Source organism: Sitodiplosis mosellana, unplaced genomic scaffold (genome assembly GCF_009176505.1).
Source record: "Sitodiplosis mosellana isolate CC-2019 unplaced genomic scaffold, AAFC_SMos_1.0 Smas_scaffold_6181, whole genome shotgun sequence".
Taxonomy (NCBI): Eukaryota; Metazoa; Arthropoda; class Insecta; order Diptera; family Cecidomyiidae; genus Sitodiplosis; species Sitodiplosis mosellana.
In genome coordinates, this window is record NW_022601422.1 from 3,312,620 (window position 1) to 3,327,608 (window position 14,989).

The 14,989-nt window shown below is 34.8% G+C and overlaps 4 protein-coding genes across 4 annotated transcripts in view; 1 reads left to right on the forward strand and 3 right to left on the reverse strand.

Annotated features, from left to right (window-relative positions):
- Nucleotides 1-511: 511 nt before the first annotated feature.
- Nucleotides 512-5,736, reverse strand: LOC129576343 (uncharacterized). Its single transcript, XM_055461291.1, has 2 exons — nt 4,819-5,736; nt 512-4,746 (listed from the first exon to the last, which is right to left on the reverse strand). Exons 1-2 carry the CDS (start codon nt 4,972-4,974, stop codon nt 1,363-1,365), a joined length of 3,540 nt encoding a protein of 1,179 aa, XP_055317266.1. The 5' UTR covers nt 4,975-5,736; the 3' UTR covers nt 512-1,362.
- A 68-nt stretch (nt 5,737-5,804) lies between these two features.
- LOC129576344 (GTP-binding protein 128up) lies at nt 5,805-7,959 on the reverse strand. Its single transcript, XM_055461292.1, has 4 exons — nt 7,750-7,959; nt 6,748-7,583; nt 6,371-6,493; nt 5,805-6,051 (listed from the first exon to the last, which is right to left on the reverse strand). Exons 1-4 carry the CDS (start codon nt 7,789-7,791, stop codon nt 5,949-5,951), a joined length of 1,104 nt encoding a protein of 367 aa, XP_055317267.1. The 5' UTR covers nt 7,792-7,959; the 3' UTR covers nt 5,805-5,948.
- Nucleotides 7,960-8,712: 753 nt separating this feature from the next.
- On the forward strand, nt 8,713-11,502 carry LOC129576345 (uncharacterized). Its single transcript, XM_055461293.1, has 3 exons — nt 8,713-9,457; nt 10,492-10,711; nt 10,821-11,502. Exons 1-3 carry the CDS (start codon nt 9,280-9,282, stop codon nt 10,915-10,917), a joined length of 495 nt encoding a protein of 164 aa, XP_055317268.1. The 5' UTR covers nt 8,713-9,279; the 3' UTR covers nt 10,918-11,502.
- A 1,234-nt stretch (nt 11,503-12,736) lies between these two features.
- LOC129576235 (serine-rich adhesin for platelets) overlaps nt 12,737-14,989 on the reverse strand; it is a 76,189-nt gene continuing 73,936 nt past the window's right edge. Inside the window, exons 16-18 of the mRNA XM_055460942.1 lie at nt 14,792-14,957; nt 14,458-14,668; nt 12,737-14,284 (exon numbers count right to left, since the gene is read on the reverse strand). Of these exons, the coding sequence (XP_055316917.1) occupies nt 14,252-14,284; nt 14,458-14,668; nt 14,792-14,957 (410 nt within the window). The 3' untranslated portion in view covers nt 12,737-14,251. The remainder of the gene's footprint in view (nt 14,285-14,457; nt 14,669-14,791; nt 14,958-14,989) is intronic.

The window sequence follows — 14,989 nt, forward strand, 5'->3', positions numbered from 1 at the left end:
GAACTGATAAGAGATAAGAGATAACTGACTTCAGCAATGTTATAGAAGACCTCGAGTGCTACAACTTTGCCGAAGACACCAAGTTGTTATCTCCTATTAATTCCGCGGAAACCGTGGAAAACCGCGAGGACTGCCAAAAATGAACATACTCGCCTTTAACCATTTTTGAGTCGAAAGAAACTTACTCTTCTCTTTCATAACAAAGTCAGATGAACTTACTCTCCTCTCGATCTAGTCAATAGAAATGGGTTTATATTATGCCAAATTTCTCCGCAAATTCAGTTAATTGCATTTTAATGTGATTTCAAAAAAATATCAAACAAACAAAAAGAGACGACTGATATTTTCTATAGAAAAATTACTAGAAAAATAAACTGAATAAGAACGTTGATATCAAATCAATTTCAAACCCTTGATAAAACGATGAATTCAATTAAAAAAAAAAAACAAAACAATCCTGATACTTTCCAATCCAAATCAAAAGAAAAATGAATATAAAACTCAAATTGTGTGTGTTTTTTCTCCATTGTTTGTACTTTATTTGTGTTGAAACTTTTCAAATAAATCGATAGATGAACAAAAGGATATGTGTATAAAAAGAGAAATATGAAACTACATGACATGCGATATACACGGCTGACATAAATTCTCTGCCGTTTTGAATAATTAACTAATGGGTCTCCAACGTTCGATACAGGTTGGCTGTTAACTTCTGTCGGTAAATTGTGCTACCGACTGTCATATTTCGATTGCAATCACACACAAAAAAATGCTACTGAAAAATGATCGCGGTTGCAATGGGCGAATGGAGGCGTGCGCGCGGGGAATCGCTGCTTGTACTACCTAACTGTGTCGGTTTACTAAAGAGATAGATAGAGCAGCGATGAAAAATTTAAAATTTACGTCTCCTCAATGTGTTCGGTTTTGAAAGTTTCGATTATTGATTTCTATACGAATGCATTATGTGTCCTCCTGCTCCCCCTCCTCCTCCTTTACATTCACCATTTAAGCTCTTCATATTTTCCAGAACTGTCTTGCATTTCTAATTCATTGCATTGAAAAATAGTTTTCTATCCTAAAAAAAAAAAAATTAAGCCTCGAATCGATTTATGTTGTTGTTGGATTCCGTTTTTGTCATTAAACACACAAGCCAAAGTTCTCACTCCAACCTAGATTTTCCACGAAATCATTTGTCATTTATATTTGATGAGCACTAATGCTTTGCGATAGAGTTAAATATTCCATACAATTTTGAATGTTAGATTTTTCACATTTCATGATAATTATCAAGCCGGAATCCATTATGTAAAATTTTCGTTGTTTGTTTTTCTCCTAATGACTATTTTCGAATTTTTTCATGTTTCACTCTTCGCTTGGTTGTGTGAAATCGTCGTCCGTTGATCGTTCGGTTACGAGTTTGAAGCGATGCTGTGGTGTCCGGTATTGATTTCGATTGAATGGTTTTTCCGTGATTTCATCCATTAATTGATGTGGCTGTTCAGCAGCTTTGCTGGTTGATGTTGGGGTTTCGGTGGTTGTGACGGTGTTAATGCGTCGTCTTGTTGGAAATAATCGCCTACGTTTTTCTAACGACATTTTTGGATTGTCATTTCGTAATCGGTCATTTGGTTTTGTTGTCACATCCATAGCAACTGTCGTTGACTCATTTGAATTGGTGGCCCTTGTTTTGGCATACATTCTTCGTCGGTTGAACGTTTGACGAGCCGTTGTACTCACATTTGGCAATTCAGTCGTTGTTGTTGTTGTCGTTGTTGCCGTTTTCATGGAGCCGACACTAAATGTTCGGACAGGTACACGTCGATTGTACTTTCGTTTTGATTTTTCGGTTTGAGTACTGGTTTCAATGACTTCAGTCGTCGTTGTCGCCGCTTCGACGGTATTCTTCGTCAGGTATTTCGATTTCGATTTAGTGCGTCGATTACCAATGATCGGTTTGTGTAACGATTCCTCGTAAGCGATCAATTCTTCAAGCGCTTTTGACCTGCCAAATGGTGGTCGAGCAGCGGGTATTTTTGCTAACGATGACAACATCGAATGCAATTCCATGATATGATTTTTATGCTCTTGCTCCATGGTATGATTTCTATGCTCTTTTTCTACGGGTCGCTTAAATGATGGTATTTTATGGGCTGAAGTAAATTTCGGCTCTGAAATCGTGTTGTCCTTTGCAATGGGCCGTTGTGTTGAAATCGATTGCAATGGAATTCCTTTGGCGATTACCACTTCGACTGGTGTCACACTTTCTACGGACGGTTTTTTGTGCGGTCCCATTCTATGATTTATGTTGATCTTTGACGGGATTGAAAGTGGAGTTACACTTGTCGTTTCATTTTGTTGGTCTTGATAATTTGATTCACGACGCTTATTGTTACGTACTTCAATCACATTACTTGCCTCCATCGTTAATGGATCTGGAGCAGTTGCGTCCATATCGGCGACACTTGTCGTAATCACATTAGACTCGTTAGTGCTCTCCGTTGTTGCACGGCTCAACAACGATTCAGTCGATGAATCCAATTGTTTTAATTCATTTAATTCCGTCGTTGGATTGGATGTAGTAATTGCAATAACGCTTTCATTGACCTCATGCTCAATCATTTTTTCTGTGATCACTTGATTCTCACCCGTGGTTTTCTCTTCGGAACTGTGTTCAGTTACATCGATAGTTTTCACAGTCGTTTCATTTTCAACGATTTTTTCTGTGTTTTCACTTACAATCGCTTTTTCAGTAGCCGTTTTATCATTTTCAGTTGAGTTTTCGGACGATTTGGCTACGGTCGTTTCTTCGTAGACTTCACTTTCAACGGCTTCACTTTCGACTGCGGCATCAACATTTTCAGAAACTACTTCGGTTGTAAGTAACAAAGGCTCAGAGGTTGTAATAACTATCGGCACTTCTTCAGTACTTTTTTCAACTGCTTCTACCTCTAGTGGTGTTGATTCTGTTGGTGTTGAATCAATGGATTCTATTTCGTCCGTTAAATGGTTGGTGATTGCTTTCAAGATTTCTGGCTCAATAACATCTGATTGATTAGTATTTGATTCAACGCTTTCTGGCTCGATTGATTTTTGTTCGATCGATGTAATGGTTTCTGGATAAACTGTTTCCGACTCGGTAACATTTGATTCCATTGCTTGCATGCTTTTTTCAACCATTTCCAAATCGATTGTTGTTGTTTCAGTTGAACTTGATTTTGACGTTGTTATTTCGTCTTCTGAAGCGATAGTTGTTACTTCGACTTTAGTTTCAATAGTTTCTGATTTTACTGTTTCTAATTCAATGGCTTTTGATTCGCTTGTTCCTTCGGTGACCTCTTCTATGTTCGATTCGGTGGATTTTTCTTGGTCGATGACGACAACTGGCTCAACGGCTTCTGTTTTAACAACGTCTTCTTTAACTTCGTCTTGTTCAACAGATAACACTTGAACGGTTTCTGGCTCAATAGTGTCCATTTTGGCAGTTTCTGTTTCGAGAGCTTTTGGTTCAATGGTTTGTTTAGTTTCTGATTCGACTACATCCGATTTTACTGTTTCTGATTCAATATTTCTCGGTTGAATCTCTTCCGACTCCTTGTTTTGTACTATGAAGGCTACTGGTTCAACGGTTTCCGCTAGGGTTTCCGACTCCGTAGTGCCAGATTCAATGGACTTTGGTTCAAATGTATTTACCTCAACAGCATCTGATTCAATGGCTTTTGACTCGGTTGTTCCTTCGGTACCACTTTCTTCGTTCACTTCGATTGTTTTCACTGTCGTAACCGATTCAACTTTTTCTACTTCATCTGTCGACATGGACGCTGCCTCAACGACACCAGGCACAACGGTCACTGTTTCAACTACGTCTGATTTAATCTCGTCTTGCTCAACAGATTTCGGTTCAAGGGCTTCTGGTTCAAGGGCTTCTGGTTCAGTTACGTGTGGTTCAGCTGTTTCTGGCTCAATGGTTTTTGGCTCAATAGTTTCCGATTTGGCCGTTTCTACTTGTTGAGTTTCTGTTTCGATAGGTTCCACTTTAACTGCTTCTGATTCAGTTGTTCCCGTCTCGGTGACATCTGATTTGACGGATGTTGTTTCAACAGTATTCAATGCAGAAACTCCCAATTCAGTGTCTTTTGATTCAATTGTTTCTTCAATACTTGCTGGTGTTTCAATATCGTCCATTTTCGATTCACTGGCCTTCAATTCAATGGTTGCATCTGTATTTACTTTTGGTGGTTCGATAGACTTAAAATCCACTGTTTCTTCAGTGCTAGCCACATCGTTGCTTTCCTTACTTTCTTCCTGTTGTTCTGCTACATTTCCCTCAGCTAATACCACCATAAATGGTGCCTTCGGGTTGACTATTACATCGTTTGGATTTGATACTTCTAATTCTTTGCTTGGAAAAATTTGATAAATGTCTGGTTTTCGTGGCACTTGAATTCTTGGTACAATGGCATCAGTTGGTACTATTGTATCATTCGATTGTTCACTCGCAACTTCATTAGCCAAAGTAGTTTGTGATTGATTCGATTCGCTGAGCTCTTCATTCACATCCAATCCACTTGAGATAGTTGCTAATTCATTTGTCGATTCAGAGTTGACCACTGGCGCCACTGAAGAAGTTTCTATGGTCGTTGATTCAGTAATTGTTTTGCCACCAACCACACTCTCAACCGATACACCACAGCAACGCACGTGATCGTCTTGTGCACACTTCAGAATTGTACCCAGATAAAATGCATCCTGATGAAATTACACAAAATTAGCACGAACAGCGAAAGAGAAATAGCGATAATTTATCGTTTATGTACTTACAATTGGCGACATGCCATACGGTCGAGGGCAAATATTGCGCGGCAAACATGGACACAATTCTCGTACTGGCGGCACAATATAATCGCCACTCACACTCCAATTCAGTAACAGCACAAATGCCGTACAACAAATCAACAATTTATTTATTCTAAACATTTTGGCACATTATTTGCGTATCAAATTCAATATATGATTCCTCTTCGAAAGAGTTTTTAGAAGATTTTGAAAAGTATTTTAATGAATTTTTTAGACGAAATTCGTAATAAATTTTACTTTTTTTTTTAAATGAAACAAAAACACTGTCTTATTTGGTGTTTACATCAGAGAGACCACTTTTGGAATAACACCTAAACGAAAATTGTTAATTCATTATAGCATTGGAATATTCGTATGGAAGTAGGAGATGTAATGACGAGTAAATGTGGCGCCATAAAAAAAAATTATTTCAGGCAAAAATTCGAATGCAATTGAAAAAGGTATAAAAATCGGTCAAATTTCGGATTATTTCTGTCACACACACACACACACACACACACACACATACATAGTTGCATGCTATTAACAAATTGTGCAGAAATGCGACAAAGCGATCGCAACATTTTTGCCATGTGAAACCAGAAAAACCACATGAAAAATGCCATTCATAACTTTAATTATCAAACTAATTAAATGCCGACGAGTTTGCCCAGTTTTACAAACGATCCTAAAGTCGGCCTTTTTTCAATCGTTTCTCTTCTCTCTCACTCTTCGATCGCTTAATTACTCACTCATTAGAAATTACTTTGCATTTTTACTCCACTTAGAAAGTGAATTTTTTTATCTTCTACTTGAATTTGATTTTTTTTCTCCTATTTAGCTTGCTTTTTTATTACATTAATCAATAAAACATATCAGATTTTTGTTTCAAACAAATTATGTTTGATATGGAAAATATATCAAAGAATATTTTGCTAGAATTTATCGTTTCAATTAAATGAAATGCCCCATTTATCATAAGTAATATTGTATATTTAAAAAAAAAAATATTGTTTTTGTTAAAATAACAAGTTTGAGGGTTTGATTCGTGTGATTTCAAATTAACGAATTTTCAGACAAAAATCTTGATAGTCTCGGTGCAGTCAGTGTTGAGTTTAGACCTTCTTGACAATTTGAACGACATCTTCATCATTCAAAATATGCTCGATTCCTACTTTTTGCGGTTGATGCTTCACTGATGATCCCCAGCAAAGAGCGCTGAAATAAAATAAAAGATTGGTTTTATTCGAAATTTAAAGGGAAAAATTATTCGGATTGAAATTTTCTACAGAAAATCATAATTCGATTCGATTTTTTAACGATTTTAAACCGTATTGAAATCAAATTTATGATTTAAAACAAAGTAAAAATGAAGAAATCTATCAATACGGTTATTTCAAGTAATATTTCAATTTAATGAGGTACATTTGTGCCATGAACCTCTAAATGACCATCTTTGAAATCAAAACATTGGAATTTCTCTGTTCAATTTGAAAAAAAAAAAAAACAAAAAAATGAAATCAATCGTAATACTAACTATTTAAATTCTTTAGCAATGGTACGATGAAGTTTGTTACAGAAGTCCTCGATCGAAGTGCGTTCACAATGCAATACAACTGGTGAGTTGTAATCCGGCAGTTGTCCCTTCGGTTTCGTATAGCTGCAATTGGGAAAAGAAAAAAAAAATGAAAATTCAATAAATTTGATAGAAAATGACACATTTTGATGTGAAAGAAAATGTAAACATTGTTGACTGAAAATTGTAGCATTTTTCATCAATTCAAAGAATAAACCAAATAAATTTATGTTTCTGATCAGTCCGAGAAGAAATTTAACAGAAAAGGATCCATCGCTTAGCAATGAAAAAAAAAAACCTGATTGAAAAAAGACAAAATATTGGAAAGTGGTACTCACATTCGCACCAATTTCAAATAGCTCCACATGAGTTCCAGTAAATCGTCAAAGTTCCAGCGATGATGAGCCGAAATGGGTACACAATGTGGAATCTTGTAAATGACATCCAATTCTTCGATACTAATTTGATCAATTTTATTGAGCAGATAAATGCATGGGATATAGATACGGTTGCCTTCAATAACATCAATTAAATCATCCGAAGTGGCATCATATCGAAGCGTGATATCGGCATTATGGATTTTATATTCCGATAAAATGGTTTTAACTGTATCTAAATCGAGTTCACTTTGTGCCACCATTGAATTAAAATTAATACCACCTTTGTCCTTTTTCCGGTAATAAATGTTTGGCGGTGTTTGATTCAATCGAATGCCAAACCCTTCCAATTCATGTTCCAGCAATTTTTTATGGTGCAACGGTTTCAGCACATCCAAAACCATGAAAATAAGATTGCACGTACGGGCGACAGCAATAACCTGTCGACCACGACCTTTACCATCCTTGGCACCTTCGATGATACCGGGCAAATCAAGCAATTGAATCTTTGCACCTTTATATTTGATACAGCCAGGCACCGTTGTCAACGTTGTGAACTCGTATGCTGCCACTTCGGAGTAAACACCGGCTAATGTTGATAGTAACGTTGACTTGCCAACCGACGGAAACCCGACAAAACCCACACGAGCGTCTCCCGTTTTGGCCACTTCGAATCCTTGCTCAGATGCACCGCCACCACCCTTTGGTGTGATCAATTCACGACGCAACTTTGCCAATTTGGCCTTCAACATACCCAAATGGCCAGCAGTCGCCTTATTCTTTTGCGTTCGAGCCATCTGAAAAATTAATTTTCGTCGTTGTTAGCATTTTGATTTGAAAGAGTGGAAAAAATTCACATTTCAATTGCCAATTCAGAATGTTTTTTACCGGGCGAACCGATTCACAAATCGCTGGCATAACCTTAAAATACACAAACCAATGAAACAATCAACATTTATTTACCTCTGACTCGATCGCCGCAATTTTCTCCATAATTGTACTCATTTTGAACACGAGCTAGACAAATTTGCAGGGAAAATGTAAGGTTTTTTCGGGAAATTTGGCAGAAAACGGGTGATTTTCGGTAAATTCGTGCACACCACACACAATCGGAATTTGACGGTAGATTTTTGGTCAATGTATCGCGTGGAAACTCAAAACAGAGCGCCGAACCTGTCAATGCCAGTGACAGTACGAAGAATGGATGCGTTTAATGGTAACGCACATCAATTCAAAAATCAAATTTGAATTTGAATATTTCCATCGATTGAATGGAGATACTTTTTGAAATCGCATCGATTTTCTGCAAACTAAAATTGAAATAAAATTTCTCTTGTTTCTTCTTAAAGATTTTCCAAATGTTTACTTACAACATCATTTTTTGGGATAAAGTTCAAGGATAAAAATAGAGAATGAAAAAAAAAATCCAATTAAAAAACAAACAAAGCTATTGAGGAGAAATGAGTTATTTCGGAAAACTTCATAAAAAAAAAGATGAAAAATATTAGAAAAAAAAAAAACAAAAAAAAGATTGTTCTTTTCATTCCTCTAATATGCAAAAACCGAAATTTGCAAGTGAAATTGAATCACTTTGTCGATTTGAAACTAGCTTTGTCCTCATTTCTATATTTTCCATGCATTAGATCTGTTCGGTCCATTCGATTTCAATAATTCTAATATTGCACCGAGGAAACAAAATGAAGTTGGCTGTGTCATCTGTTAATCGGGCAAACAGTGAAACTATTTTGATACAAATGCAGTTTGGATAGCGTACGCACAAACACGATCCGATGTGATGCTCTCTCCGCACACATAGCCGCACCACAGTGCAGATGTTCTGTGTCCATGCACACACATGCAAAGCGGCTGGTGTACGCAACCATATCTTAACTACTTCATTAGTGTGTATGTGACGTATGCGAGTCGGTTTGTGTTGTGGTGTTTGTTGTCACCGCCGCTGCTGCTGTAAACACAGCGAATGAAAAACAAAACACACCGTAGTAGTATAGTCCATTCAAACAGACGTAAAAAGAGCAACAGCGGCTACCTAAATTTAATTTGCGTCTATTTTTTTTCGGTATTTCGGTCAGAAATAGAGTTTGATATCGAATGTAAATCTGGTGCATAATCTCTGTGTTTGCCGGAAGTGAATCACACATTCGCAAAATTTAAACGAGAAAAATTGTCTGTGTTTTGTTTTTTCCCACAAAATATTAGCGTGTTTGTTGCCTTTGAATCAACATCCCAGCCAATGTAAATAATTCGGTGTTTTATCTAATGAGAACGCAGTGAACAAAAAAAAAAAAAAAAAACAAAAGAAGAAAAGTCGAAATTTATTGCAGCAAAAATTACGATTGCTACAAACGAATTGCTTGACTAGAGTGGATTGAAAAGAGAAAGAAGAAAACCGAGCAAATTCCACCTGAACCGAATTTTCGTCAAAAATTTTGAACTCAGTCACGTTGAAGTCCCATATCACAAAACAGCCCAAAAATGACGAAGAAGCTGGATTCAGTGCGACGATCACTGTTCAGAGAATTCGACGATGATGATGATGATTCGTTGGAGAAATTGGGCAATAATACGAAAAAAACATCACGCGCTACAATTAAACTGAACAACACATTCATTGCAGCTGCCCTAGTATTAACGGTGGTCATCGCAGCTCTCAGTAAGTTAAATGCGATGCTAGTGAAATATACGCAAAAAGAAACAAAAAAAAAAAAAACGAAACCAAATACACAAATGTCATTGAGGCTAATGGAATCGCATTCATCGGTTTTTTTTTTCTGCTTGTTTTAACAATAATTCGGCAAACAAAGCCAAAAATAGCGTGTAAACAAAACACCAGATGATCTCATCGATTATGCGTTGAATGAGTTACGATGATAATGTGACGTTAACGGCAAAGGATCACGAATTTTGTGTGCAATTGGCTTCTCGCATGTGTTGAACGAATGAAGTAACACTCTCGCAATAATCGATAATAGTGAAATTGTTGGTTTTTTTTTTCCATTCTTCGGTCATAAAAATTCAAAGCGAATAAGAGAAATACACACGACATACAAAGTTCGTTCCACCTACACAAATACACGATGTGGAAATAGTGTATATCAATTATTGCCGTTATATGGCCAACGTTTCTCTCCCATAAGACACACACAACTTGGCTTCATTGAAACTCTAGTCGTCTATTTGGTTTGTTTTTTTCTGTCGTGGTTTCTCACTTCTGGCATTTCGGTTTGGAAACCTTTTCGTTGTTTTCTATTTTATACTCGGTTCGGTTTTTTTTTTGCATTCAACTCATCAGTTGACAATTGCATCATAGCCAATTCGCATTTTTTTGATCGCTGGTTTTTTTTATATTCCGATACAAGCGTACTATACTTGTATTTTTTAAGTTTGTGCCTATAAAAAGATTAGATCTTATGAAGGAAATTGCATTTTCACACGCTTCGGACTGAATTGGTACTATTTTTAGAAACAATTTTTTTGAAACCCAATCAGAGTTTTTGCGAGACATTTCTTGAACACGACTTTTATTTCCATTTATTAATTTTTGGAATGAAAAGCAATTTTTTTCCGTAAATTTCCCATTTTTTTCTGTTATCTTTCTGTTTGATAAAATGTGCTTAGGTTTATTTTCATTGATTTTTTTTTCAATTAATTGCATTTTCTGCTCTTTTTTTTGCATATTTTTCCCAGGTAACAAGGTGATACAAACGCTGTTGAAGGACATGAATTCCGAATTGTCTAGCAAAGTCAATGCCGGTGTTGAATGGACACAAGTCAACTATGTCTACCTTACGCAGCCCTTGGTCGTTGCTGTTTTGGTCACCATTTTCATGATGACCATAAATTACTTTGACAGCGATGTGCCTGGAATTTGTCCGCCGACTCCATTCACACCACGCAAAGCCCAACAGTACGTAATAAATTCAATTGACAACTGCGTCATTGAGTCACAAATATAATTTTGCTTTGATAACGACCACCAAATTCATTTAAAATTCAATTTATTATTTATTTTTCAGAATTCGGTACTCAACGCACAAGGAGAAGACCAATCACTTGAGTTTCTTGGTGTCGATTGGAAGCGGTATTGTCACCTTTTTCTTGCTGTATTTATAAGATGCTAATTGATCTAAAACTGACGGCAGTCCGAAAAGTGCCCATTGAAGATTTTTTTTTTCTCTCACATATACTTAGAGATAGCGTGTAAAAACAAGTCACTTAACTTAACATTTGAATTGTTCATTCGATTGAAGTGAGATCAAGATATTTGAGTTTCATGTTATTTGTATTGAACAACAACTACTTTATTGAATTAAGTTAACATTCACTATTACCTAAAAAAATGATTAGTTTTTGGGTAAAATTGAATATGTTTATTCATCAAAAATTAGAATTAATCTAGTAGCGTGCGCTTTTTGCAGGGACTAATCAAGGGAACAACATAATATATGTGAATATGAAAAATTTCCTTTAATTTTTTCATCTAAACAAAAACTACAACAAAAACTACAACTGATTTCATAATAAATGTTTAGATCTTAGAGGCTTCAGAACATTGATTTCATTTAGCAAACACACAATGCATCACCACATTGATCTGATTTCATATTTTATTTACCATTTAATTTAGTTTTAACATGAGAAACCATGGAATTTATGAACAACAAGTTGAAAAATAAAATCGTTTTGAATCAAATGGAATTTTGTTTGGGTTTGTTCTAGAAAAAAAGTGATTTTCTTCTGTTTTGTAGATTTTTTCATGGATTTTTCTTTGGTTTTTTCTTCATATTGTGCATTTTTATGAGGAAATCGCCCAAAACTATATTAAACTTGCATTATATAATGATTGATAATTATTATCAGATGAATATTCAAATCTTGAAAAATTTGCCGAAATGACTTCGGGTAGGGCGATTTCAATTCATGTTAAATAAAATAAATTGTAGATTTTATGTAGTTTAATGTAGTGTTTTTACTTTTTTTTTTAATGTAGGAACAATTTTTTTGAGTAATCGGATATCGAAAAACTGCTATAAAATGGAACAACTCAAATCTTGGTCAAAAAACGTATTTTCCACAAATCGAATTTTTTTTCGAATGAAGAATGGTTCCAAAAAATTGTAGAAAAAATTTAGAATTCAAATTGGTCATCCGATCCTTGATGTTTTCAACCATGGACACATTTTTTCGTTCGTGCATTCGTTTATTTCGTTCCCTACTATCGATTAATTGGCTCGGTTTTTTTAATTTGACGAGAACGTGTTTTCTGGTATCACTCAAACTTTTATGATCGGTAAGCTGAAAAACATGTCTGACTCAACAAATGTTTTCAACTGGCTTTTTTTCTCCATCTTCATCATATACATCTGCCATAATTTTTTTTCCTAAGTGTTAATATTGCTACGTCCAACGGTCCTATTCTTTTTTACTTTGACAACTGATATTGAGCGCAAACACCACCTAGATAATCTAAGGCTAATGACAATACAATCAAGTACACTCTCCGTTCTGTCAAACGAAATACTGAAGTATAACATACAGACATAACGAATTCGCCATCCGTTCTTTAGATGGCGCTTCGGTCAACTGAGTTCCAAGCAAATACATGTATCAGTATACAAAGCATTCCACGTTTGGCTACGTCAATAGAACACGAGTAAAATGCTTCCAAAAATATGATACCCAACACCCTAAGCAAAGCAGAAAAAAAATGCAAACGGACATTATCTCAAATGATTAGTTTTTTTTTTTTTTTTTTCATTTTATTTCAATTTATTCCTTCAAATCGATATTTTTGTTTTCGAATCATGAATGAGGATAAAAATAGCATTCTGCATTTCATGTAATGGTACAAATTCATACTTACGATAAATCTGAGCCGATCAGCTGGGTATTCTCAAGCAATAAAATTGAAAATAAAAACAAAAAAATGTCGTAAGTTTTATTTATAGATATATTTAAACTTTATGTTTTACAATACACAATAGGTTTTGTTGATTTCTTTTATATTTAAAAGCAAAATATAAATCAATGAATGTAGATAATAATTGTTTGTTTTTTTCTCATCTTTTCGATTTGTTTTTGATTTTGTTGTCATTTAAAGTTAGATTAAATTATTACATAATGTTAAATAGAATTTGAAAGGTGTATATTTTTTGAAAGATTTTATTTTGTTTCCAATTTGAATTCAATTCATTTGATGATAAAACACACTCGAAATGTTTGTGTGTTTTCTCTTCTATTTGTTCGTTTTTTGTTGCGATTGGAAAGCATATTGTAATGTTATTTTTAATTTCAACGTTTATTTTTTTTTATCTGTCTTAAAATCAAACTAGAACATAATATTGTCGTCTCGGAATAAATGTCAACCCACCGTCATAGTAGTACATTATATATGTGTGTCCGTTTTCATTTTTTTTCTCTGCATTTTTCTCGCTTTATTCATAAATTAAAAAAAAATGATCGTCATTTTGTGTTATCATCGTCGATATTTCTGTTTTTCAAACATTTTTGGCACTAATTCAATTGTTTTTCTGTTTCTTTTTTTTTTTTTCTGCGTAACCATTAAAACGTCATATTTTCCATTTAAAATATCATTATGTTCACGTTCATTGATTGCGTTTTTCCATTTGACGACAAAGCAGAAACGAATTTCATTTCTGTTTGACACTTAAAATCTACTTTATTCCACTTTCGTTCGTACAAAAAAAAAAAAAAAAAAAATTAAAAAAAAATTGAAAAAAAATTAAAACTGACTATTTGCATCACCACACCATTATCGAAATCGCTACTAATTAAATTTCACAACAAAAAAAAAATGAATTGTTTTTCTCGTTCAAAATCGTCTCAATTTTTCACATTGACATATGAAAAACCAGTTTTAAGCTAGTTACAATGGATTTATTGAATGAGGTAGACCTTTATGATGTGCCTTGTATTGGATTCTATTGTAGAAAATGTTTGCCAATATTTTATGTTTTTCGATTGGTTTGAAATTCGGTTGGGTCTTTTCCTCACGACATCTCGATTTGCTGTTTTCGCAAATCGATTGATTTTCTCTTCCTGTTTCTCTACATTGAACAAACGGGAGCGGGTTTTTCTTTCGATTGTTCATCTTTTCTGTTTTACACTTTTAACGTTCACGTCCATTGATAACACTACAATATTACAGAGTTTTTATTCTTCTATATGGCTGCATTGTTCATTTTCGTAATATAATTTACAAAAGTATAAAAATAGTCAATAAAAATAGCATTGTCATTTACACACACAGAGAAAAAAAAAATGTTCGAAAAACGATTTCAAAACGGAAACGCATGTAAAATTTGCATTGCTTAAATAGTGTGTGTTGTTTTTCTTTTGCAGAATGAAACAATTACTTTAAAAACAAAAATAAATAATTCTCAAGCTCATAACAAATTGGGGCCCACTGTGCGACGAGCAGCGTTCATTATAGCGAATCGAATCCGGATATGTCGCTCGCCTGCAAAGGGAAGAAGGGATGGGGTATTTTTTTTTAGTACGAATGAATTTTAATGAAACTAAAAGGGTGAAAAAAAAAAAAATGAAAATTATGGAGAAAAAAATCGAAAAAATGTGAATTTGTATGAATAAATATGAATAATCTTTTTCATTTTTGATTGCCATTTGACTTACTCTATCCGGTTTGTATAGATGCGTGTGTGGCAGTAGGAATGTTGAGCCCAAATCACGTTCAGCCATCGTATCAGCATCATCCATCATGATCGTTGACAATGGCTTATCGTACACGCTGGTATTTTGACTTCGATAATGCGGCGATTGGATCAACGTTTTCGTTTGTGGATGCACCAATGTTTCGCCATATGAACGTGCCTCCGATATTATTCTGAATACAAATCAATTTTGGACATGAGTTTCTCTTCTTTGTTCATTTCCGTTTTTTTTTCTTTCGTAAATTTTCTTATGAATTTTAACATAGAGACAGGCAGTGAAAGAGAAAAACACTTACAGTTCATGCTCTGGCACATGCGTCAACCAGTCGACCAGGTGATCGGTGGTTTTTTTGTTGGTCGATACACTGCTGGCGGCATCCAAACCATTTGAATTCGGAACAATAGTCAAACTGTCATGAACTACAGTGGCAGATACCTCAAATCCAGCTGATACTAACGCGCCTGTGGAACAAATGAAAACGATTTTTTAATTC